This window comes from Lissotriton vulgaris, chromosome 1_1 (genome assembly GCF_964263255.1).
Source record: "Lissotriton vulgaris chromosome 1_1, aLisVul1.2, whole genome shotgun sequence".
NCBI lineage: Eukaryota > Metazoa > Chordata > Amphibia > Caudata > Salamandridae > Lissotriton > Lissotriton vulgaris.
The window spans coordinates 1,387,660,889-1,387,684,810 of NC_141685.1; the positions used below are offsets into that span (position 1 = coordinate 1,387,660,889).

At 45.9% G+C, this 23,922-nt stretch overlaps 1 protein-coding gene across 2 annotated transcripts in view; it reads left to right on the top strand.

The window, feature by feature from the left end:
- Window positions 1–23,122, top strand: part of CADPS2 (calcium dependent secretion activator 2) — a 2,357,592-nt gene extending 2,334,470 nt beyond the window's left edge. For both annotated transcript variants that reach the window (XM_086966845.1, XM_086966848.1), the window contains 2 exons: window positions 16,494–16,598; window positions 22,416–23,122. In XM_086966845.1, coding sequence (XP_086822971.1) covers window positions 16,494–16,598; window positions 22,416–22,580 — 270 coding nt within the window. In that variant the 3' untranslated portion in view covers window positions 22,581–23,122. The remainder of the gene's footprint in view (window positions 1–16,493; window positions 16,599–22,415) is intronic.
- The last annotated feature ends 800 nt before the right edge of the window (window positions 23,123–23,922 follow it).

The window sequence follows — 23,922 nt, forward strand, 5'->3', positions numbered from 1 at the left end:
GCTACTAACATTTTTATTTCTGTTAATATTTTTGTTTTTTTTTCACCTGCTCTATCATTTTAACATAGTACACAAAGGCATAAAGAACATAAGAGTGTTGTTTACACACGTTAAGAAAAGCGTACACATCCTATAACTAAAAACCAGAGTGGAATCCTGCCTATGAACGTACGCTAAATGCTTCATTAGAGCTGAATAGATTGGAGTATAAATTATCTAAAAAAGAAACAATAAGGGGGATCGCTCTCCTGTGGTGATCCCCAAGCAGGGATCCACTGGGCAGATACCCCTTCCACAGGAATCATCATCAAAGCTTTATTTCGATATGCAAGATATCATAAAAGCACATACAAAATATAAAAACCACAATTCATAAAAATTACATTTTACAAAGTAGGTTACAATAAAACCATTTGTAATACAATAAATAATTTAAAAGGCATATTAAACATTAGCAGCTTTGCCAACATTAAAAATTTAGCTAAAACTAAGATCATCTCATAACCTTTAATCTGATCAGCCAAGCCTGCTCAGAAATTTGGCAACCCCACACACTAAGCTTGTACTAGTGTCAGCCTTGAGTATTTTAAGTGCGGATGAATGATCCCTGGTTCCAAGCAATAAACACACAGGTTTAAGCCATTTCTGTCTTGGTTTTACATAAGCTGGGCAAGCAAAGAAAACGTGGGCGATACTTTCAGTGACACCTTTGCAAAGTGGGCAGTCAGGTGAGGTTTGGTACGGGGGCTTCCACTTACAGGTATACTCATGAAGGGGAAGGTTTCCCAACCTGAACTGAATAAATAGGGATCTGTCTCTTGGTTTCTTGATAAAATCCAAGTAAGGCTCCAAGCGAGGCTTACGTTTATGCTGTTTAAACGCTTCAGTCAACCTTCCTTGGGCTGGGTCCCTTAGGTCTTGCTCATCAACCCAGTTCCAGTAAACTCGCTTTGTTTCGGCCTTGGATAGAGGAACTCCAAGCTCCCAATCAGTTGGCAAGCCAGTTTCATGTAGAAGTTTCTTTAAATTGTGAATCCAATTAATTTTATGGGCGCCATTAAGATTAATGACCTCTTTCAAACCATCTAAGTACTTTGAGAGCTCTGGGGTACGCCATAACCTAGCCCAGTATAAGAGAGGCCGTAGCCTGGCTAGGTCCTGAATGGAGTGACGACCCAGATCACTCAATAGTGTTTTTATGGGAGTGCCCCTTGGAAGGGATAACAACTCCCTAAGGAACCTGTTCTCAGAGGTAATCAGGCTGTTGATGCAATCGAAACCCCACAACTCAGCACCATAAAGGGCGCTGCCCACAGCTTTTGCAGCGTAGATATCCAAGGCAGGAGCAATGGGCTTGGAGATGGGCATACGATGTTCTCGCCCCAATGCACCAACCACCCTTCTCTGATTTAAAACCATTTTATCAATGTGTGGCTGCCACTTTAAGTTTTGTGAGATTCTAATTCCCAGATAGTCAAATTCTTTTACACGCTCCAGTGGTTCTCCATCAAGGGAGATGATGGATCTGGAAGACTTACTTGGGTTAAAATAAAGGAGCTTGGTTTTCAGGGTATTTATGACAAGGCCCCTAAGCTTACAAAACAAGCTGAAGCGATTCAACACCTTTTCCAGACCCACGGGGGTTTTTGAGACCAACAACGTGTCGTCTGCAAAAAGCAGGGTGGGCACTTTATCACCCGCCAAAACCAGAGCATCTGCATTTACTTCAAGCAAATAAGAGACCACGCCATTCACAAATAACGAAAAAAGTGTTGGGGCTAGCACACAGCCCTGGCGTACCCCTCGATACACAGGTGTTCTATCGGTTTTTTGACCTTGAGATCCCCATCTAATACGGGCATAAGTGCCGTCATGCATGCGGGCCAAGAGATTTAGGATTGGTAAAGGGATCCCCATCTCCTCTAGGATTAACCACAGGCGATCTCGGGGAACCAGGTCAAAGGCGGTCTTCAAGTCAATGAATGCCAAATAAAGACCGCCCTTGCCAATGGTAACCACCTTCCAGTGAATGAGTAACAACCTAAATGCATGATCAACTGTGCCCGTGCATGCCCTGAAACCTGCCTAAAAAGGAGAGATGATGTTATTCTCCTCTACCCACAAGAGGATCCTCTCCAGGAGAACCCTACCAACCAATTTCTGCCCAGCGTCTATAAGACTAATTGGGCGATAGTTGGCAGGGTCCTCCCTAGGGCCCTTCTTGTAGATAGGAATCACCTCAGCCGTCTTCCATGATTTAGGAACAGGTGAACCTGCTAGCAGTGCATTTATCAGAGTAGTAAAATAAATTGCCCAACCGTCAGGATTGGCTTTAAATAGGTCACCTGGCACACCATCCTGTCCTGGGGCTTTGGCAGATACTATTTTACCTATTGCCGTAAGGACCTCATTTTTATCGACTCTAGTTGGTACGAGCTGCCGGAGACCTGTATCCAGAGCACCGCTCAAATGCTCTGGGGCTCCGGACAGCTCATTCCCACCATAGAGTCTAGAAAAATGTTCAAACCATTCTCTATCTGTAATATGGTTTGGAATTTGGTTCGAGTCACAGCCTGTCGATTTTCTAACTAAGGTTCAGAATAAGTTACCATTCTTAGTTTGGCTTGCATCTCTGAGATGTTCCCAACGGGATTCTTCCCAAGCTTTTTTGGCGGCTATTATAGCCTGTCTATAGTACATCATTGCCAGCCTGACAGATGCTGGATTAGAAGATTTAATGGCAATAATTAGATTGTTTTTCCTTCTTCTACAGTTACTATCAAACCAGTTCTGGGCTGGTTTGATAGTTGCCAGATTCTTTTTAGCTGGGACCGTGAACAACTGGCCAATCTGACCCATAGTGGCAGTATAGATGGCTTCTACCTCTGCTGGCCCAGCTGCCTCATTGCATGCTACAGATAGCCTTAGTGTTTGCTCATCAAGGATGTCTTCCAGCGCGCTCAGACTAGGTTCGTCCAGGCAGAACCTAGGCCATTTAAGAAATCTATTACAGTTTGATGGTAAAATTTGCTTGGTTATTAGCCCCCCACTATTTGATGATATACACTCCCTTCTGTGCCATTGAAGTAATCAGGGTTCCCAAGGCCTACATGTTCCGAAGATAACTCACTTACATTCAAGAACTGTTGGCACGGAAACTGTAAAAGTCAAAGAACAAGTTTATTAAGACCCCATGGGGTGGTGGTACACTCATACAGCACCCTTCGGTAATGCAAGAGGTATCACACCGAACATCGGTGCGACCCTTCTTTTATATGATTCTACAGGTAATAAAACGTACACGCGGCACAAAGTTACAGAACATTATGTACATATAAGGGCATATTTTGGAATACTGCCAGCTCATTGGAGGGTTTCAAACCCATTGGTCAGTTTGCGGCACATTCCTGAGGAACGACTGGTCAGTGTGAACTGCGCATGTGTGGCTTGACCAGTACTAAAAATAGCCTGTTGCTGGGCAGACTGAAGTGGTCAGTGGAACGGACAACGGACTAAAGGGCACGCCGGCCACGAGGCCGTTCATGATCTAAGATGGCCGCCAACACATACAAAATGGCGTTTCTGTGTATAGCTAATTTAAGCGGGAATCGTGTAGCAAAGATAAGCGCTAACCCAGCCACCGTCAAAATACGACAGACGACCCTTTTAGCGTTTAGCTGAAGCTACCTCATAGTGGACATAGTCAGGGTGTTCATCTTCCATGTCAATTAGCATTATTTGTGTTACTTCTTTATGAAGCATCATTTTATCATGGGCAAGAGCTCGTCTCGAGGGTGCACAAACTGACAAGCACATAGAACAAAAAACTGGGCCACACTGGATACATAAACAAATAGAAAACAGAATTCCCACAATAATACATAGAATCGTTAACAGTTTCCATCCCCAGGTGGTGAGTATTGACCAGAACCATCCTGACAGAGTCCAAGTACCATTATCGGGATGTATTTCAGCCGCTATCTTATGTAGCTTAGTGATGACATCATATGCAGAAGGTGAATTATCAGGTATGTAAACGCAACAGCTACTTCCGATGATTCTACATGCCCCCCCACGATCAGCTAACACTACATCCAAAACCATCCGATTCTGAAGCGCCACAATTCTAGAAATCTGTACTTCTTCAGTGATATTTCCAAGTGCAATTGCGGTATCATTAGCCACAGCCTCAACAACACGAGTTAGTCGTCTGATCTTTCGACTGTTCAAAGCTGCCCCAACGAAAGAGAACAAACCCAAATTGAAGTCCACATATTGTTGCAAGGTAGTGTCCGTTTGGTCAACGTCATCCAAGACAAGGGAGCGTTTATCACGATTCAAAACAAAGTCGTGATAGAGGATGTAGTTGTTGTGATACATGGGTGGGGCAATGAATACAGGCGGCAATACAAAAGACACGTAGCAAGTGCCTGACCATCCCAAAGGAAGCTGATGATAACCCTTCGTTCCACAGATAAAGTAAGTATTTCGGGAAGTGACAAACGATATACCAGTAGGACTATCAAACGTAAGTGTAGTGTTACATTCACTTCTCCCAACAGAAAGTACACCTTTATTACGTATACATAGGTCTGCTTTGGTAGCGATAACGTTGATAACATGTGCATTCGATACATTGACATTTCGCTGGTTGCTATACATTCGTGAAGCAGACACGTTGTCAGGGCGGTACTCCTCATATTCAAATCGAGTACCCTCAGCTTGTGGATACCCATCCCGATCATGATGACACAATTTATTCAAACGAAAAAGCACTCCCCCTTTTGTGGGCCATCTCAAAGTAAAGAGGAGAGTATAAAATGCATTACAAGACCCATTATGCGAAAACGGTAGAGGGATGAGTGGAGTACCCCCTTTCTTCTGATGCCCAGGCAACATCCCACACACCCAGCAATTTGAAGTGTTTGTCATATTGTGTGTATGATGTAGGATCTGAATAAAACTATTGTTCAGATAAGTCTGTCGGTGCCGTTCTTCATGATAAGGCAGGGTGAAATGGAAATGTTCAGATGGAGCCGGGGTAGTCGGCAGCAAATGTTCACGTGCAGGCACCACAAGTTCGACTACCCAGGCTATTGCCGCAATAACTACGATAGTCAGGACAAAGAGAATGGCACCCACGAGTCTCTTATCTCGTACTGCTGATAATGCCATAGTTCTGAAAACCTTCGCTGAGTCTCAATAATTCGATTTAGTCACAAAGTTTTACATACATGTACGTGTATACCTAAAAAAGAAAAATGTGGTGCTGAACTCCGAGGTAGCCGTTGTTTTCTTCTCCGGGCCAAGACGGGTGTCGCTACACTGGCAGAACTGATCCCCCCCCCTTGGAATTCCCGGTTTCCGTTTCACAAACCTGGAGCGGTAACCAACCAGTTCAAAAAGGCAAAAATCTTCTTATCGAGGGCGCAAGTTGTAGCGCTCTCGTCCGGCAACAGTGTGGTCCGGGAAGGCTCCCTCAACTTCGGCCGACGTCACAGCTGGGCTCTTTTCTTTCTCCAAAATCTCTTTGTAGTCAGTCAGCACAGCAGGAGTCACCAGGTCCGGAGAGACACGTCGACAATGTGTCGAATGCACCCACCGCTTCCTGTTGGTCACTCGTACAGCGGTGCAGGTTGCAAGGAGGACCTGTTCGGGGCCCTTCCACCTGGGCTCCAGACTGCTTGCTCTCTCAAACGAGCGAATCATCACGTGGTCACCTGGGCGGAGATCATGGCCCTCTCCAGTAGAGTTGTCAGGGAGCGCTTCTCGAACCTGTTGGTGAATAGAGAGCAAATCATTTGTTAATCGTGCCAAATAATCATTCATCATAACACAAGGCACATCATGTATTAATCGCGGCTTGGGCACCCCCCAGATATTCATAGGGCGCCCAAACACCACCTCATAGGGCGTAAGGCCAGTTCGTGAGTGGGGTACTGATCTAAGAGAGAGAAGTGCTAGCGGCAGAGCATCTGGCCACTTCAACGATGTAGACGCCACAATTTTGGCCAGCTTAAGCTTCAACGTTGCATTGTACCGCTCGACCAGACCTGCTGACTGAGGGTGGAATACAGCATGAAACTTCTGCTGAATCCCTAACCCCTTCAGTACATATTCCACAATCTTTCCAACAAAATGAGGCCCATTATCGCTCCACAGAAACTTGCAAATTCCAAAGCGAGGAAAGAATTCCTTAAGCAACACCTTAGCTGTTGTCAAAGCCGTATTATCTTTCGTGGGGTAGGCCTCAACCCATTTACTAAAAGCACATACCACCACTAGGACATACTTCAGGTTATTGCAGCGCTCAAGTTGGATGTAATCCATTTGGAGTACCTCAAATGGTGCAGAAGGTGGAACGAACCCTCCTTTCGGAGTATGGGTCCCCTTTCCAGGATTGTGTTACAAACATACCAGGCAGGTCTGCACTACTCTCTTTGCAGTATTAGCAATCTCGGGATGTTCCCAAACTCGTGTTAAGAGCCGAGTGATTGCAAGAGCTCCGACATGCGCCAGTCCATGTGTCATCTGGACCATCCTGCAAGTAAGCTGCAGGCAATTTCCACTTTTCCATGTCTTTGCTTCTCCAACAACCCTCGTCATCTAGTACCCCATCTGCTGCCCATGCCGCAAGTTCAGATTCAGTAACTGATTTTTGAATGTCTAATATTTCTGCTCTAGCATCACTCCATCGCTCAGCCTGCGATTGTACCACATACATGGGGGAGCTAGTTCGGGACATAGCCGTTTGTCTAGCTATGCTGTCTGCAAAGGCATTTCCTTGACCCACTTTATCCGTAATCTTTTTGTGGGCACTGCATTTTACTATCGCTACTTTCTTTGGGCCTAGCAGCGCATTTAGGAGATCACGCACTAGTTCTCCGTGCATAATGTGTTCTCCGTGAGATGTCAAAAACCCACGTTCTCTCCAAAGTAGCCCAAAGTCATGTGCCACTCCAAAGGCGTACCGGCTGTCCGTGTATATGTTCACACATAACCCAGCACTCAGTTCGCAGGCTCTTGTTAAGGCTATCAGTTCTGCTGCCTGAGCCGACTTTTGTGGTATCCTAGCTGTTTCTACCACTGTCTTAAGTGTCGTGATCGCATAGGCTGCGGAAGTCGTGCCATCTGGCAGCCTTAAACACGATCCATCAACCCACAGTTCCCCATCCACATCTGGAAGTGGGACATCCTGTAAGTCAACACGACCCTTTGTCTGTTCCTCGGTCAGGAAAACACAATCATGATGTTTTTCTTCCTGACCCTCCTCAGCCGGATAGGGCAATAAAGTGGCAGGGTTCAAAGTAGCGCATCTTTTCAGTGTAATGTGTGGCGCCAAAAGTGTCAGCTCATATCCTGTTAGCCGTGCACTCGTGAGGTATTGGGTCTTTGTTTGGTTTAACAGAGCATCTACTGCGTGAGGAACTAACACCAACAGTTTATGTGATAACACTATTCCCTCACTCTGTCGTATGGCCACTGCTGTTGCTGCTACCGCTCGAAAACACCCAGGCAACCCTCGTGCTACAGGATCCAGAACGGCAGAGAAGTATGCACATGGTCTCTGCTTATCCCCGTGTAATTGCACTAATACTGACAACGCGCACCCATCATTCTCGTGCACGTACAATGTGAAAAGTTTCGTATAGTCTGGTGTGCCTAACACGGGTGCGGAACAAAGGGCCTGCCTCAACTGTTCAAAAGCCTTCTGACATTCATCTGTCCACTCAAGGGGCATTGGTGTAGCTTTGGACAGTAATGCTAGCAAAGGTTTTATGATATGTGAAAAACCCATGATCCATTGTCTACAGAAGGACGTCAACCCTATGAAGGCACGTACATCTCTCTGCGTGCGTGGGACTGGTGTGTCTAAAATTGCTTGAATTCGATCAGATGTTAATGCACGCCCCTCCTTAGACAACAGATGACCGAGGTAGGTCACCTGAGGTCTACAGTATTGAAGCTTCTTCTTCGAAACCTTATGATGATTCTGTGCCAAAAAGGAAAGCAACGCAAGTGTACTCTGTTCACATTGTGCATAAGAGTCAGCAGCCAGCAGAAGGTCATCCACGTACTGGATAAGAGCAACGCCAGACTGCAATTTAAAGGAATCCAACTGCCTTTTCAAAGCCTGACTATAGATGCTAGGACTTTCAGTATATCCCTGGGGAACACGACAAAATCTATACGATTTATTATTTAGCGTAAAGCCAAACAGGTATCTGCTATCAGGATGAACAGGGATAGAAAAGAACGCATTCTTTAAATCAATTACACTAAACGTGGTGGCCTTTGGTGGAACCAAAGTAAGCAGGGTCGTAATATCAGACACCACCGGGTATTGAGGAATGACAATTTTGTTGATCTCTCGCAAGTCAATAATAAAGCGATAGATTTTGCCGTCAGTATCTCTCTTAAAGATCGGAAGAATAGGGCTGTTGCAAACATTATAAGGGACCTCCTCCACAACTCCTGCAGAAATCAAATCCTGAACAATATGTGTCAATGCAATTTCACCTTCTCTCGAAATCTTATACTGTGGCACTCGTGGTAGAGGGGCCCCCTCCTTAACAGTAATATGTATCGGTGGAATACGCATCTCTCCCACATCCGTATCTGAGGTCGCCCATAACGTGTGCGGGAGAGAGGCCAAAGCTGAAATATCTGAGATTGCGTAAAACCTGTCGGGGTCAGGATAATTATCATTCAGGATAACCCGCACTCCCTCCGGAGCGCAACGTATTGTCGCTCGAAAATATTTAAGCAAGTCAATACCCAGGATATTGTCTGGGGTATGGGGTGATAACAAAAATTGACCAAAACTAAAGTACTTGTCAAGACATAGTGCAAGGGGCTTGGACAATGGGCTGGGGGAGGGCGTGCCATCAAACCCTACACATGTAATCATTTCGCCAGACAGGGGAGCCCTCGGAACCAAGTTTTTCGACAAAGCGCTACGTGTAGCTCCTGTGTCGACTAGAAATTGATCAGTAGAACCCAGAATACCCGCTGTTACATATGGACCCTGCTGATCTACCGGCACTTCAACTGATTCCTTACCCCATCCTACGCAGTCCTATGCATGCACATAATCCTGGTGTTCCACATTCTCTCCCTCTAAAATCTGATACTGATTCCGCCTATCAAACGTATTTCGTTCATCCTGGCCACGGCCCCTCTCCTCAGTCTTTCCACGATCACCTCCGCCACCTCTCGCTCCCGTATAACCTCCTCTTGGCCTTCCGCCCCCTCGACCACGCTGACTACGCTGCTCACGAAGTACCGGACAATCTTCGGCCCAATGCCCAAACTCCTTACAATAAGCACACTGATCCTCCGCTATGTCCGTACGACCATGCGACGTATTTCCTCCACCCCGTCTGCCTCTATCATTCCCTCTACCCTGTGTTCCCCGAACCTGCGCCAACATCACCTTCGTTTTCAATTCCTTCGCCTTTTTCTCTACACTTTCTTTAGCCTCCAATTCCTGCCGCTCATAATACTGAGCCATAGTTAACAAGGACGCAGGGGTCGCCGTGGCCCAGGAACTTTCACTCGACTTCAATCGTTTGGCAATCTCCGGTAGGAGATTAGCCACATACTTATCTACAAACAAATGCCGACCCGTATCGTCTGTCAAAGATTGACCACTGTAATCATGAAATGCCTCCTCAAAACGTGTAAAGAAATCTGAGACCGTTTCATCGGGTTTCTGTTTGCACAACGTCAACATAGTCCAATCAATCTTTTTAGAGGGAACAAGCGTCTTTAATTTAGTCAGAATAGCTGCCGGGAGATCTAGAATTAACTGACAAGGCTTACATGCTGGTTCCCTGTCTAAATCTGCAGCATTAATTTCCTTCCATGTGCCCCCCAATATCGTTTCGTCATTATTTTTACGAATTTGCCGCCACATATCAGGTGGCAGAATTAACCCAAAGAACAAATCTATGTCCACAAGAGTCATCACACAAGACGAAATAGCCCCTTCCACCCCTTCATAAAATGCCACCGGATTTTTTCGAAGATCAGGTAACGAATTTTTCAACGCCATAACGTCTGCTCTATTCCACGGCGTATATACCCAATTATACACAAAATACCCTTTCGCATCCTTTGACAATTTATCATCATCCGTACCTTCCCCTTTGGGTGGAACATACAAAGGCGCGGCTTCACGCAAAGGCATAACATGCAATGCAGAACTCTTATCTGAACCACGGAGAGAGCACTCCTTAGTCTGCCCATTATTTCCCGAACCGGACTCCTTTTGCCTCCTTTTCCGCTCCTCCCGCAATCCGGCTGTCTCATCCCGTAGCGCGATCAGTTGCTTGAATAGGTCGTCAACATCTGAAAGATCAAAATCACCTTTAGCCAAATTCTCACGATATACTGACAACGATTTAGATTCTAACGTGTCTGAAAGTTCCCGATACGCGCCTACAACTTCATCCGCCAAACTAGACAGAAAATACATTAATTCAAGATCCGACCACGCTTTCTTTTCTGTTAACAACTGCTCCTGAGAAACACAATTCTTATTCACTTTACGAGCCCAACTCCGCAAATGAGCGGACCTCGCCGTAGTAAACCTGAGGGCAGATATACCCTTGTGATCCGACTTATCCTGTCCATCGTCCTCTGAATCCCCAGCTGGAGCCGTCGGCAAAACATACGGAGGTGGTGACCGATCTAACAAAGAAAAATCATCAATTTCATCATTAAGGACAGGATAAAGTGGTCGGCGGATAGGAAATTGACCAGTCGTCTGCAATTTACGTTCCCGTTCCTCCCTTTCTTTCTTCTCCTGAGCCTCCTTTTCCTCAAGCTGTAAAGCCTTATCCCGAGCAGCCTTGCGCTGCTCTTTGTCCGCCAAGGCAACCTCACGCTTCATTCGCTCGCGCACCGCTTTCTCCCACATTCACACGCAATCAAACATATTTTGTCTAGACCTGCGTTGAAACAAACATTGCTCTACAAACTGTACTTTACGTAAATCGAACGACCCATGTAGAGGCCATTGCAATTCAGGATCGGCCTTTGTATACTTATGCCATAATTTGCTGTACATAATAGGGGGAAGGCCATGCTTGATATACATCTCACGATTTGGTGTTCCCTCTGGGGGAGCCGGCTGTGCTTCCGCTAACCTAATTGAGGTACCCTCTCCAAGACAGCACATCCCTCGGAGTGTGCTGAAAACAGGCATGTTCAAAAAGTATCACGAAAGCGTGACACCGTATAAAAAGGCACTTACAGTACTTCACACAAATGTGCCGCTCAAAGGGAAAAAACAAAGTTAGAGAAACATCTCTACATGCCTGCCTATGTGAAGTGCACTACACATATAAGTTCAAAGATCACAAATTCACAATGTTAGCTAACTCAAATCAAAACGTAGGACTTCGGCAAGCGTCCGAGGACTACCTTACCGATCACAAATCACAGAATTTCAGTAAGCGTCCGAAGACTACCTTACCGAACACAAATCATAGAACTTCAGTAAGCGTCCGAAGACTACCTTACCGAACACAAAGCTTACCCAAAGTCTCAAATGTCCAGATTCCAACTGCCAAGGTCTTGTAAGCCAAATCAGCCAAACGGCACTTTCTCAGCGATGCAGACACTCGAAAACTCAGTCGGAGACCGGCGCCACCTGGAAGGTCAGATCGGAAGGAAAGGAAAAAACACCGTGGCAGCCAAGACTCGGGTCACTCGTGGCAGCGCGCGTCCATGGCGAGTTTCCAAGCCTTCGTCACGACCTCTCCTTCGGGCATCCGAGTCGCCGATGAGTCCCTTCGTGGTCGCCAATTTGAAGTAATCAGGGTTCCCAAGGCCTACATGTTCCGAAGATAACCCACTTACATTCAAGAACTGTTGGCACGGAAACTGTAAAAGTCAAAGAACAAGTTTATTAAGACCCCATGGGGTGGTGGTACACTCATACAGCACCCTTCGGTAATGCAAGAGGTATCACACCGAACATCGGTGCGACCCTTCTTTTATATGATTCTACAGGTAATAAAACGTACACGTGGCACAAAGTTACAGAACATTATGTACATATAAGGGCATATTTTGGAATACTGCCAGCTCATTGGAGGGTTTCAAACCAATTGGTCAGTTTGCGGCACATTCCTGAGGAACGACTGGTCAGTGTGAACTGCGCATGTGTGGCTTGACCAGTACTAAAAATAGCCTGTTGCTGGGCAGACTGAAGTGGTCAGTGGAACGGACAACGGACTAAAGGGCACGCCGGCCACGAGGCCGTTCATGATCTAAGATGGCCGCCAACACATACAAAATGGCGTTTCTGTGTATAGCTAATTTAAGCGGGAATCGTGTAGCAAAGCTAAGCGCTAACCCAGCCACCGTCAAAATACGACACCATGGATCTAGCAATGTGAGGGACAGGGGATTATGATCACTCTCCACCGATGGTATAATGACCATATCCACCACTGACTTTCAAGCCCTCCTGTCTACCATTATGTAGTCAATCCTACTCTCACACGATACTCTATTATAAGTGTTAGCTCCTTGAGCGTCGGAGGTAGTACGACCATTGGCAGCTCTTAGACCTATTTCGATCATCAGAGCATTCAATTGAATGATTACAGGAGACATCTCTTCACAGGCTTGAGGGTCAGAGACGGGACGCCCCATTGTGCGTCATCCTCATGCACTCCAAGGATATCATCTACTGCCAAAGGTTCAAACGAGCAGTTAAAGTCCCCAGCGACCAGGACTAAGGAGTCAGGGGCACACATCCTCAGCGAGTCAGCTAAAATATCAATGGTAGACGACTTGGCCCCACCTTGAGTACCTCTTGCATATACATTAAAGAATTCCCAAGCCGGGGCACCATTCACACCCTCAATGTAGAGTCTCATAATATCCAGACAGGCGGAGGTGTGATGAGTAATCTTAAGATTAAGATCAACCCTTACCCATACCATGAGCCCACCAGAGGGACGGCCATGCCCAACCGAGGTAGCAGGTACATAGAAACAATAAAATCCCTGCTTATGCAGAGGTTCCAAACTCCATGTCTCCTGGAACATACAAATGTCATACCCATCATTAAGCTATTCCAATCTGATAACAAAAACTTGTTTCGCAAACCTGCCACATTCCACGAAACAATTTTAACATTGCTGATATGAACCTTACTGGGGACCAAGACATTTGCAGTTTCCCCTACAGCCTGGTTGGTATCAATGTTGATAGTACTCCTGATGTCCAGAGCTATATCAGTAGACTTTAAACCCACTGACTGTTGCGATACAGTTGAGTCCAAAAAGCAACCACCTAGGGGGAGAGGAAATACTTGATTCTCTTACTACTTCATCGGGTCAATCAACTGCCTCCAGACAGTCATACCAGTTATGATGGAAAAAACTATCAATATTAAAGGGGAGCATAGGCCATTCTCCCTGAGCTGAGCCCCTCCCTCTGAGGGGAACCGTTGACCATCCATCAAGCTGAGGAGCAAAATGGCCAGGGGGATAAAAGTAAGTTAGTGGGAGGGAATGGACAGTCGTGCCTGTGCTAGAATATCTCCAGTTGCAGATATAATCGACAATTCTGGAGTTGTTAAAGTTAATCAGAATACAATCACCCCTTATATTTTTGGCCAGATGTCCCACCCATGGTGTCCTTCGGATCATAAGTATTTTACCAACTAAGTGCAGGGGCAAGGGTCTATTCGTGTTTAGCCAGTGTACGACCCTGTTCCATAATTTTGTGGGGCTTTCCCCCTAATTTTTGCCCAGTTCTGGAACCCCTGCCAGGACCACCACAAATGGACAAACCTCTGGGGGTAAATTTAAGATTTTTTACCCGTGTTAGGTTGGATAGTCGGTGCCCCCCCTCCAGACCTATCTTGCTCTGTGATCTTCTTGAGTTGACATTAATTATTTACATTAGGGCGTGCTATTTCTTTATCTGTAGGAGTTGCTACAGAAACAGGTAAAACAGACTGGGCTATGTTTACGGCTGCTAGTTCCTTGTTGGTGGCTGGGATGGCAACCTTTTCCTTGTGGGTTTTAGACAATTTAGTAGCCGAGGGTGAAGTTACTCTTAAAGTGGGTTCAACAAGGCCCTTAACATCACGCTCAATCCTCTTTAGATGGACCTCAATCTTACTCAACCTTTCTTCTAATGGGGCTAAGAGGAGCTTAATAGTGTCATAGATAGCATTAGACTCAACCTCTAGCACCCCCTACCGAGCTTCTTGACTTGGTGACCAATCTGTAACCTGGGTCACCCTGCTAGGCAGGGAAGAGTCTGAAAATACATGAGGAGGATTTACAATGGGTTTTTCCACAATAAGTGGGTTTACTTTCCTGGCTTTACGACCCTTATTTTTTCTCCCACCAATGATATTTACTGTTTGTTGTGAATTTTTGGGAATTGCCCCCGGGTCTTTCCCACACTGTTGCCTAGTATTATGCACCTTAACTACACTAGGCGCAGTCAGAAGCATTTGGGGGGTTAACAACAGTGATTCTGAGGCTGTGGACTGACTACTAAGAGTAGTCTGTGACAGATTACAAAGGGGAAGCTCTAAAATGGGGGAAGCGCTTAAGCCACTATTGGCATTCAAATTATCAGGAGTCAGAGCGTTCGCAATTAGTCCCATAGACGATCTTCTTGCGATAGCCAGTTCATGTGAAACGCGTCGCTCCATTATGGTAATCCCCTCATCCACAACATTATTCATCTTTGTAATGGATTGGTCCATGGCTCCAGTAAATATAGCAGCACCTGCTCTCCCCTTAGCCTCTTTGGGCGGCATAGCAATTCTCCCAATTAAATGCAGATATGTATGTAAGCAATGTACTCACACAGATATGCTGGGTAGTGGATGGAAGGGGGGTGGCCCGACCTGGCCTCCTCCGGCCTTGAATGGGCTTAAACGGGCCCGCCCTTTGCCCGGGCGCTCCCGCGCGCGACTCGCGGGGCGAGAGGTGTTCCTACGGTTTAACGCGCCTCCGGGCACTCTGCTGGCGTCACTCTCGCGCCACAACCGCCGGGGCTCCTGCGAGATGGAGTCCCCTGCGGCGGTGATGGTGCTGGTGGGGCGCGAGAAACGAAGAGCAGCAAGCCGTTTCCCTCGCGTCAAATGGTGATGGCAAATGTGACAGAATTAGCCGTTCCCCTCACGGTGGCAATCAGGCAAGTCCTCAATTTCAGTAAACGCTCCCCATAGGAATCTGTGCTCAGGTGGTTGAGATATCCCCCAAGCACTGATTTAGTGAAAGTGAAAGGAGCCCTTCGGCCCGTTTTACTTTCACTTTTGTATATAATGATGCCAGTGCACTCTGCACACTGACCGTCATCAAATACAAAACAAAGCTGAGGCTGCTCAAGAAGCTCTTCCTGAGCAGCCCAAGCCTTAGGTATTCAAACAGAAACTAACCCTCCCCAGTGTTGTCCATTGGCCAACACCCACAACTAAGTGGTTATGAGTAATTTGCCGAAAAGAGTCCGAACGTAAGAGCACATTTGGTGAGCGTAAGCGGGCACTCGCTATTTGTGTTCTGCTGCATTTAGCGCTGTTTATTAGCCCAAAAGGCATACTCACGTCTATTTTGGATGCAAGGGTGCATTTTGCACTAAGGGAATATTAGTAAATTACGGTAGTAACTTGGGGGAAAATTCTACCCCAAAAGCACATCTACTAGTGCGAGGGACCACTCAGTCTTTGAGACAAAAAAAACCTTTGGATAATAGGGCCATTATTTTTTATACTTTATGCATACTATATAAACTGTACAAATGCTAGTCCCCTGAAAATGTACATAATAATCAAATCTTACTGACAGTAAGAAGAAAAGGTTCAGGGTGGGAGTAACTTTTAATTTCAAGCTTAGAACTTGTAAAAAAACATTGTAATTACGTTATATTTACCTTCCTCATTACATTCTCAAAAGAGAAGTCGCCGACATATTGTTTGTCTGTGCTCATATTCCCATTAACCCAAGTGGGCATTCAATCAAGCCCCTGCTGCTTCTATATATTTTATAGACACAGATCCTTTGAATAGTGAGACTGTCCTTCCTTACCCAAAGTGTGCAGAAACCACTTTGCTAAAAACACCCGTGCGCTGCCAATTAAACTAAGAACTCCGCATTTTTGCAAATATGTTTCTCGAGCATTTTATAAGCTGTCCACAGGTTCAGTGGCTGCTGGGTTTATTCGCTTCCAGTGCATTGTATGCCCTGGGGTCATTTACAGCCTGCACAGGAGAGTGCCAGGCTGCAGAGCAGTGTTTGTATGATGCAACTCGGAGGCTGAGTCACATACAGAACAGTCCAGGTCAAGTCATTTGATTGCCTGAGAAACCACGCGGTTCACTTATCAGAAAATGATAGCATTATTGACTTTAAGTGCTGATCTGGGATCATTGCAGAGTGTTTCATTAGCACTCATTATTGTATCTGTTAAATGGCTACTGCTGAGGTGTTTCTTCTCTTTCTTTCCAGCAATGGTACTGCAGCTCGATGAAAGCCCTGTGCCTGTGGCTGGCTGACAGGATAGACCTTCAGCTCCACGTCTACCAGCTGAAGACCCTGATCCGGATAGTCAAGGTACAGCCCAGTGCCGCAGGGGGGGGGGAGATGGTACAGGCACTTCAAGGGATAGGCTGTGTTCGAGGGGAAGCTCTCATACCTCTGTCAGTCACAAAGACTGCAGCACATCATGCTTCTAAAGCAGGAGACGAAAACATAGGAAGCAGGCTAGAACCCAGTGAACAAATGTGGTTCTTTGTCATATTGGCAGAAAAAAATGCTTCACACCAGAATTTTACATCGATCAAAATGAATGCCATCATTGTTGACAGATACGGTAAAATCCAGATTTTTGTCTGAGTCACATAGATCTGAGATGGTGGCTATTTATCCTCTGTTTATCCTATTCTCTTTATTTTTGGTTCCTCATCCAGCCCCTGCGCTCCTCTGCCTATTTTTCTTTTTTAATTTTAAGGGGGGCGGGGGGGGGGGGGGGCAACAGCCTTCACTTGGCTCCCTGAGCCCTCCCTTCATGCCCCTTTTCTCCACTGCGCAAATGACATCACTGTTGATATCAATGTGACCTCACCATTTACATCACACATACACCACACCAACAAATAAACATTAAAAAACACAGCCGCTCTAGGCATAGCGAGTTAAAATTGACCAGGTGTTGCAACGAAGGTGACATGGCTGTGAAGTTGGAAGTCATTATTTCTGTATTGTATTCACTTTTAATGCAAAGTTAGCCTTTCATTCAGCAGCAGGACAAGGGGGAAAATTATATAAATCAATTTTTTCTGTTATAACTATTTGGCAGAGGATTACCTTATCACCCTCTCCAAATTCCCCTCACAATTTTACTCCTTCCTCACCTCAGTGTACCATCTCAACCATGCCCGCCTCAGTCTTCCTCTTTTTCCTTTCTCCCATTCATCGTTGGTTATGCACCCTGTGGCACTATTGATTGGGATTTGCCAAGAGTCATTTTATGGAGAATTGGTCTTCCTGAGCTATGGATTGGGGTATAGAGCTAAGCTATCCTTACACCTGAGTGATAGTACCGCCAGCAACAACCTATTAATCTAAATTAAGATGTATTCCTTTTTCTATAGTTCACCTAGCAGAATAAATTAATAGGGTAAACAAAGTAAATAAGGCTTCCAATCATTTTAACTGGACAATCAGTAACAATCCCAATAGTTTATTCTTCATCATAAAAAACGAATTTGATCTGCATACAGAAATATGTTTGTGTATTTTCATCATTCTTTTAAACACCTACCACACCTATACATCAAGGCCCTCATTACAATGTTAAACAGATGTGCATCCGCCCAACATCGTTGCGGAATCGGGGCCAACTGTCCTCCGGTCAGTGGTTCTGACCACATTATTAGGATGCGAGCACACATGGTGAGGTCGCACGCTCCCATTTCTCTATGGGAGCTTGTGTTGAGACTGTAAACCGGCCATAGCACAAGCTTCCATAGAGAAATAGGTATTTTTGTTTATCCCTGCACCAGGCGGTGAAGGGATTACCAGGCCTCCAAATGTTGGCCCCTGTGGCAAGGGGGTCCTGCTAGGGTCCCCCAAAGTCGCTTTCCGACAGACTTTTCATGTCAGAAAACCCGCCATGAAAAGCCTGTTGGAAACCGACATCATGATCTCCACAAAGTAAACACGGTACATAGGAGATTATGAGCGCCCTCCAACTGTCCATTGGGCTCCTTGAGCCCATCGGAAGCCAGTCAGTCTGACCAACCGGTTTCAAATCCAACAGCCTTCATCATAATAAGGTTGTCTGATTTTTAAACCAATGATCTAAGTCGGAAAGCCTCCAACCTACATCGAAATAACAACTTACCCAGTTTAACAAATATTAGAAATGGGATTTCTGGTTGGCTAGGGCTTGCGCCTAAGCCAGGCAGAAACCACCACTCTAGTACACGCCGAAGATAACCCCTGCTCACCCCCTTGATAGCTTGGCACGAGCAGTCAGGCTTATCCCGAGCAGTCAGGCTTATCCCAGAGGCAATGTGTAAAGTGTTTGCGCAACACACACAGCAGCAACACGCTAGGCACACTACAAAAGAGACTGCACACAAGGTTATATAAAAAAATACCCTTCGTATTATCCAAAATACATTAGAATCCTAATCGCACAAATACACGGTGCCAACTGGCACCAGGTCATAATTTACAGGGTATTATATATATGACCGGGCAAAATAGGCCACAACCATTAGAAAGCTCAAGTGATAAAAATAAAACCACCAGTAACTACTGGTAAGATACTGTACCTAGCATCACCTTAGCCATAAAACACATCATGCATGAACAACATAAGCATAAACACATTATGCTGTCTCAGTAGGCATAATCACCTTATGCAATCTCATTGGGCATAAACACATTATGCAATCTTATTAGGCATAAATACATTAGGCATCTTTGTAGGGCCTTATGCTCTACCCATATCACAATGATGACCCCAGACCAACTGGCCTTCTCTGGGGCCTTAATGGCCTTCGTCCCAAATGTCAGGGCATCTAGCTGCCTCTGCAGCTACGAGGATGTGCACAATGCACTGGGGCCGGGAGGGGAGGTGCATCTCACCCCTTCCTTATTGACAAAACAAATTGCCCCCTCATTGCAGCTGGGCACGCTCTCGCGATGCAACGGTATACACAATCAGCACCGGCACCTTATTAGTGCTTAGGGGGCCCGTTCACTGGGTTCCTCCAGGTCGGCCACCAAGAAAATGCCCCCTTTGTGGAAGCTGCCCTCCCTCTGGCGGTGCAGATGTCCTCCTAAAGATTGGCACGAACAGTGCCTCCTGCGCCCCACACACCAGGATTCCTTGAGTGCAATCTACAGCACAGCGTGCTTTGGGGAGCCCCCTCACAGGAACTTTTCTCCTCGATGGGCAAAGGGGGGAGGTGTTGCCTTCCTTCTGTGTGGAGGATTCAAGAGCTCATCTCCAATCATTGTGGTGCATCCGGGACCCTCTCAGGCTAGGTCACATGCAGGGCTCTCTCTGGTCATGGGACCCCCACCGACAAGCAGGCACAAGCTCGCCTGACTTCCTGCCACCTCGGGGACGATTGGCTGCTCCTGCTGGCTCCGTCTACAACCAGGCAGCTTGCCGGCCTTTCGGGTCGCCACTCGTGCCGGTGCAGCGGTCAATTTCAGCAAAGACGCAGGGTGGGCTCCTGCTCTGTTTCCCTAAAACGTGGGGCTCTCTCTGGCGCACAGGAGCCCCGCTTAGAATGTGGTTTACTCACGGAGTGATGATTCCTCTCTTCAGCACAATGCAGGGTGGACTCCAGCTCCTTCTCTCCTGCAGCACAATGCGGGGTGGGCTCCCGTTCCTTCTGGGAAGCACAACAAAAATGCGGGTAGGCCCCCGCATCACCCCTGGACCATGGGGGAATCCCTCACGTCGGAATTTCCTTCAAATTGCTCACGCAGCACAGCGCTGCTGGCATCACGGTCCCACGGCAGATCCTCCTGTTACCCAGCAGTCCTTCACCCCAGCACAGCTAACAGCAAGCACAAAAACATGGGGTCACAGCCCCAGTATATATACTCCTTTTCCCTTTGTTCTGCCCTGGCACAGGGCTTGGGGAACCAGTCTCAACTTTGTTTACAAGGCTCCTTTTCCCCTTTGTCAGGACGGGGCTCGGTCATCATACACACCACAGGGGGCGCAGCCAGCATTCACCTAGGCAGGCACAGACCTATTGAGGGACAGGGGACTACTCCTCCCACTACTCCAAATGCAGATTTCCTATTCAACCTTATGCTGACTCACCCTGCCCTCCCTAGAGCCACACATACCTCCCCAGCCCGTCACTCCAGAGCCAGGCATGCAATACACATCAGGCAGGCAGACACATAGCAGATAGAAATGCTAACTTCTAAAAGTTGCATTTCTTAAATAGTGATAATAAATTTGCGCACACCGCTGCATTTAGTATTACTATACCAAACATAGCAAACTTGACTACGCTGCTCCTCTCATATCAGGAATTACAACTAAAATACTTATCAGGGAATCCCCATTGCATTCCTATGAGAGGGTTGTCTCACAGCAGGGAGAAACCAAAATGGCTGTTTGTCACTACCAGGACATGTCACACACTTAAGGTGCATGTCCTACCTTTTACCTACAATGCACCCTGCCCCTAGGGCTAGCTAGGGCCTACCTTAGGGGTGACTGACATGCAGTAAAAGGGGGGTCCCAGACGTGGCACACACTTTAGGTGTCACATCACAGGGGCAGTATCACTGCGCGCACAGGCCCTGCAATGGCAAAGGCCTGAGACAGGTTTGAAAGGCTACTTTGGTGGGTGGCACGATAGGTGCTACAAGTTTACCAGTAAAACACACAAGATGATGGACGGAATGTTGCACAATGGCAAAACATTCACCCCCAGTCACAGATCTGGGTTTAATCCATCGTTATTTTTCTCACCAGGCCACCACAGTTCAGACATGGTCATATGCAAATCAGTCTTGACCCTGTGCCTCATGGGAACAGTGCTAAAGTGCACAGAGTCCTAGAACCACCAACACCCTGTCAGAATGAGGGCTAAGAGGAAGGCAAAAAGTTCAGGGATGACCCTACAAAAAGGGCCAAGTCCAAGAACAGAATGTGGGGCTCATGCCTCTAATTTCGCTCATTCAATGAACTCTCCTGTAGAAACACCTCCAAGTCCTGGGACTTGTTCAGGCAGAGTCCATGCACAGCCAAAATGAAACAGAGGGTCAACCATGAGCCTTTGCCTACTTTCCCTTTGTTGTGTGGCCTTAGACCAGGGATCCCCAAACCGGTCCTGGAGGGCCAGATCCATGCCAGATTTTTTGGATATCCCCATTGAGATACATGTAGTTATTTTAAAAATCTGGCATGGATCCGGCCCTCCAGGACCGGTTTGGAGACCCCTGCCTTAGACTGTCGAAAGGAATGTCACACAGGTTGGAGATACCACCTACTTACCTGTTTTGATCTCCTTCATGTTCCATTTGCATCTTTCTCTAGTGTTATATAGACTCCCGCTCTCCAACCCTATTATTCCATCTCTTCTATGTGCCATTCCGGCCTCTGGTAATAAGTGAGTGCAGTGTATCCATCTAAACTCAATAAACAAGATTTGAACCATGAATGACCCACCTGGTCCTGGAAGCCAAAGTCAGAGTCTACACCCCTCCCTCCACACATGTAAATGGCATGGCTAGGGTTTGCTGGTGAAAATGCCTAGAGCACCTCCATGGGTGCAGCTGTAAATGTCTGTGGCCGAGCTTATCACCCAACCTTTATTAACCTTTAGCCACGTGGAAAGCACTTCCATCACTCATTGAAACATAATGGTATATATTCCTAGGAAGAACTTGGAATTCCATATTTACATGGGGAATACAGCTATTGCAGAACATCAATCTGAACATTGAATATTACCACATGGTCCTTGCATGTCCATGGGTAAGGCAAATACATGTTTCATGTTTGCGTGGAGCCAAGCATGATTGCTTCTTTTTGTGCAGGTTTTCAGCCAAAGCACAATTTGTTATAGGGCCACAATAATCTTAATAGTACTTTAGGATTTGAAGAGATCACACTCAAGAATCAGAGAGCCGAATTTAAGAATTTGGCCGACGTTGAACATCCACCAAAAAGTGTTGGATGTCCTGTCTGCCTTATTTAGAATGTATTGATGTCTAAGCATTCTAAATAGGATGAACAGGACATCCAGTGCTTTTTTAAAAAAAAGTTTGGTGGATGTCAAACATCCACCAAACTTACAAACAGGCCCAAAGTCTTTAAGTTCCTAAAGTCACGAACGAATATAGTTAATATGTATTCTGTTTCCTATTTCTTATTTGCAGAAAACCTACAGAGACTTTAGGTTGCAAGGGGTGCTTGAAGGAACGCTGGCCAATAAAACCTATGAGACTATCCATAGTCGCCTTACTGTGGAAGAGGCCACACTGTCGGTGACCGATGGAAGCGGCCTTCAGGGAATCACCATGAAGGACAGCGATGAAGAATAGTCTCAGAAGAAAGAATGTGTAACAACAAGAAGATTACCACTGAATGTTTACTTTATACCTTGTCTTTCACCTGTTTTTATATTTGTTGCCTTACAACATTGCCATATACGATACATCTTTAATAGAAGCCTCCATTTTATTAAAGAAGAACAAAAATTAAGTTTTAGAAAAAAATAAAAGCCAAGGAATTTTTTGAAGATTCCAAGTTTCTCATAGAGAGAACTGTTTATGATTGTGAGCCTGCATAGGCATGGTTTGTGAGCGCCATCTCCGTTTTTTACATTTATATAGTTGACATTTATTCTTTTATTTCCAAAGTTAAGTATATACAAGTCTTACATAATAACAGAAAACGTGCCTCACCCAAAATACTATGATGCAAAGAATATGTATTTTTAGAAATCTCACTGTGCCATCTGGTCAGACCTGCTAATGTTGTTTGTGCCTACCATTCCTTGTATTCTTAGCACTGTGCTTCCAGTTTGTATACAACGGTATCTGCCTTGAATGGTGTCTGACAAATAAAAAGAAATATGGTTTGATTGAGGGTCTTGTTTATTCCTTCCTAAGCCTTTAACAAGTTCTAATTAAAGTTATGTTTTATGTTATAAGTGACTTGTAGCGCGCTCAGTTACTTACAAGTGTCCTGGCGCGAAGAAAACTACAGGCAGGAGGAAGAAAACAATTAAATGGTCTGATTAAAGAGATGTGTTTTGAGTAGTTTCTTAAAGATGTGGAAGTCCTGAGTGTGGCGAAGCAGTGCCCGAAGACTGTTCCAAAGTATGGCAACCTTAACTGAAAGTGACCGACCCCCATCCTAGAACTGCGGAATCAGGGAGTAATCATCAGACGGTGAGAAGCAGAGCGTAAAGAGCGGTACGGGATGTAAAAGGCCACACGCTTCTTAATATAGGAGGGACCTAAGTCATGGAAGGCTCTGTGGGCTAGAGTAAGGGCCTTAAATTGCACCCGCTGGACCACGGGAATCCAGTGGAGCTTGCGCAGATGGAACCTTGCACTGGATCTCCTAGAGATATTAAAAAGGAGTCTAGCCACCGCATTCTGGATCCATTGAAGTTTATTCATCAGGTATCCAGGGATGCCAATGAATAATGCGTTGGCATAGTCCAAGTGGAACAAGATAAAAGACCGCGCCACCATTTCCCTAGCCGGCTGCGGTAACATGGGGAAAAATCTGCTCAGTGACTTGAGTGTTCCAAAAAAGACACCCATAAGTCTCTTAATATGTTCAGAAAACCGGAGATCTTCCCCGAACCAAAGTGTTGGATTGTGTATGGTTTTAGACAAAGTAACTATTGTTTTGATTCTATTGTGCACAGAA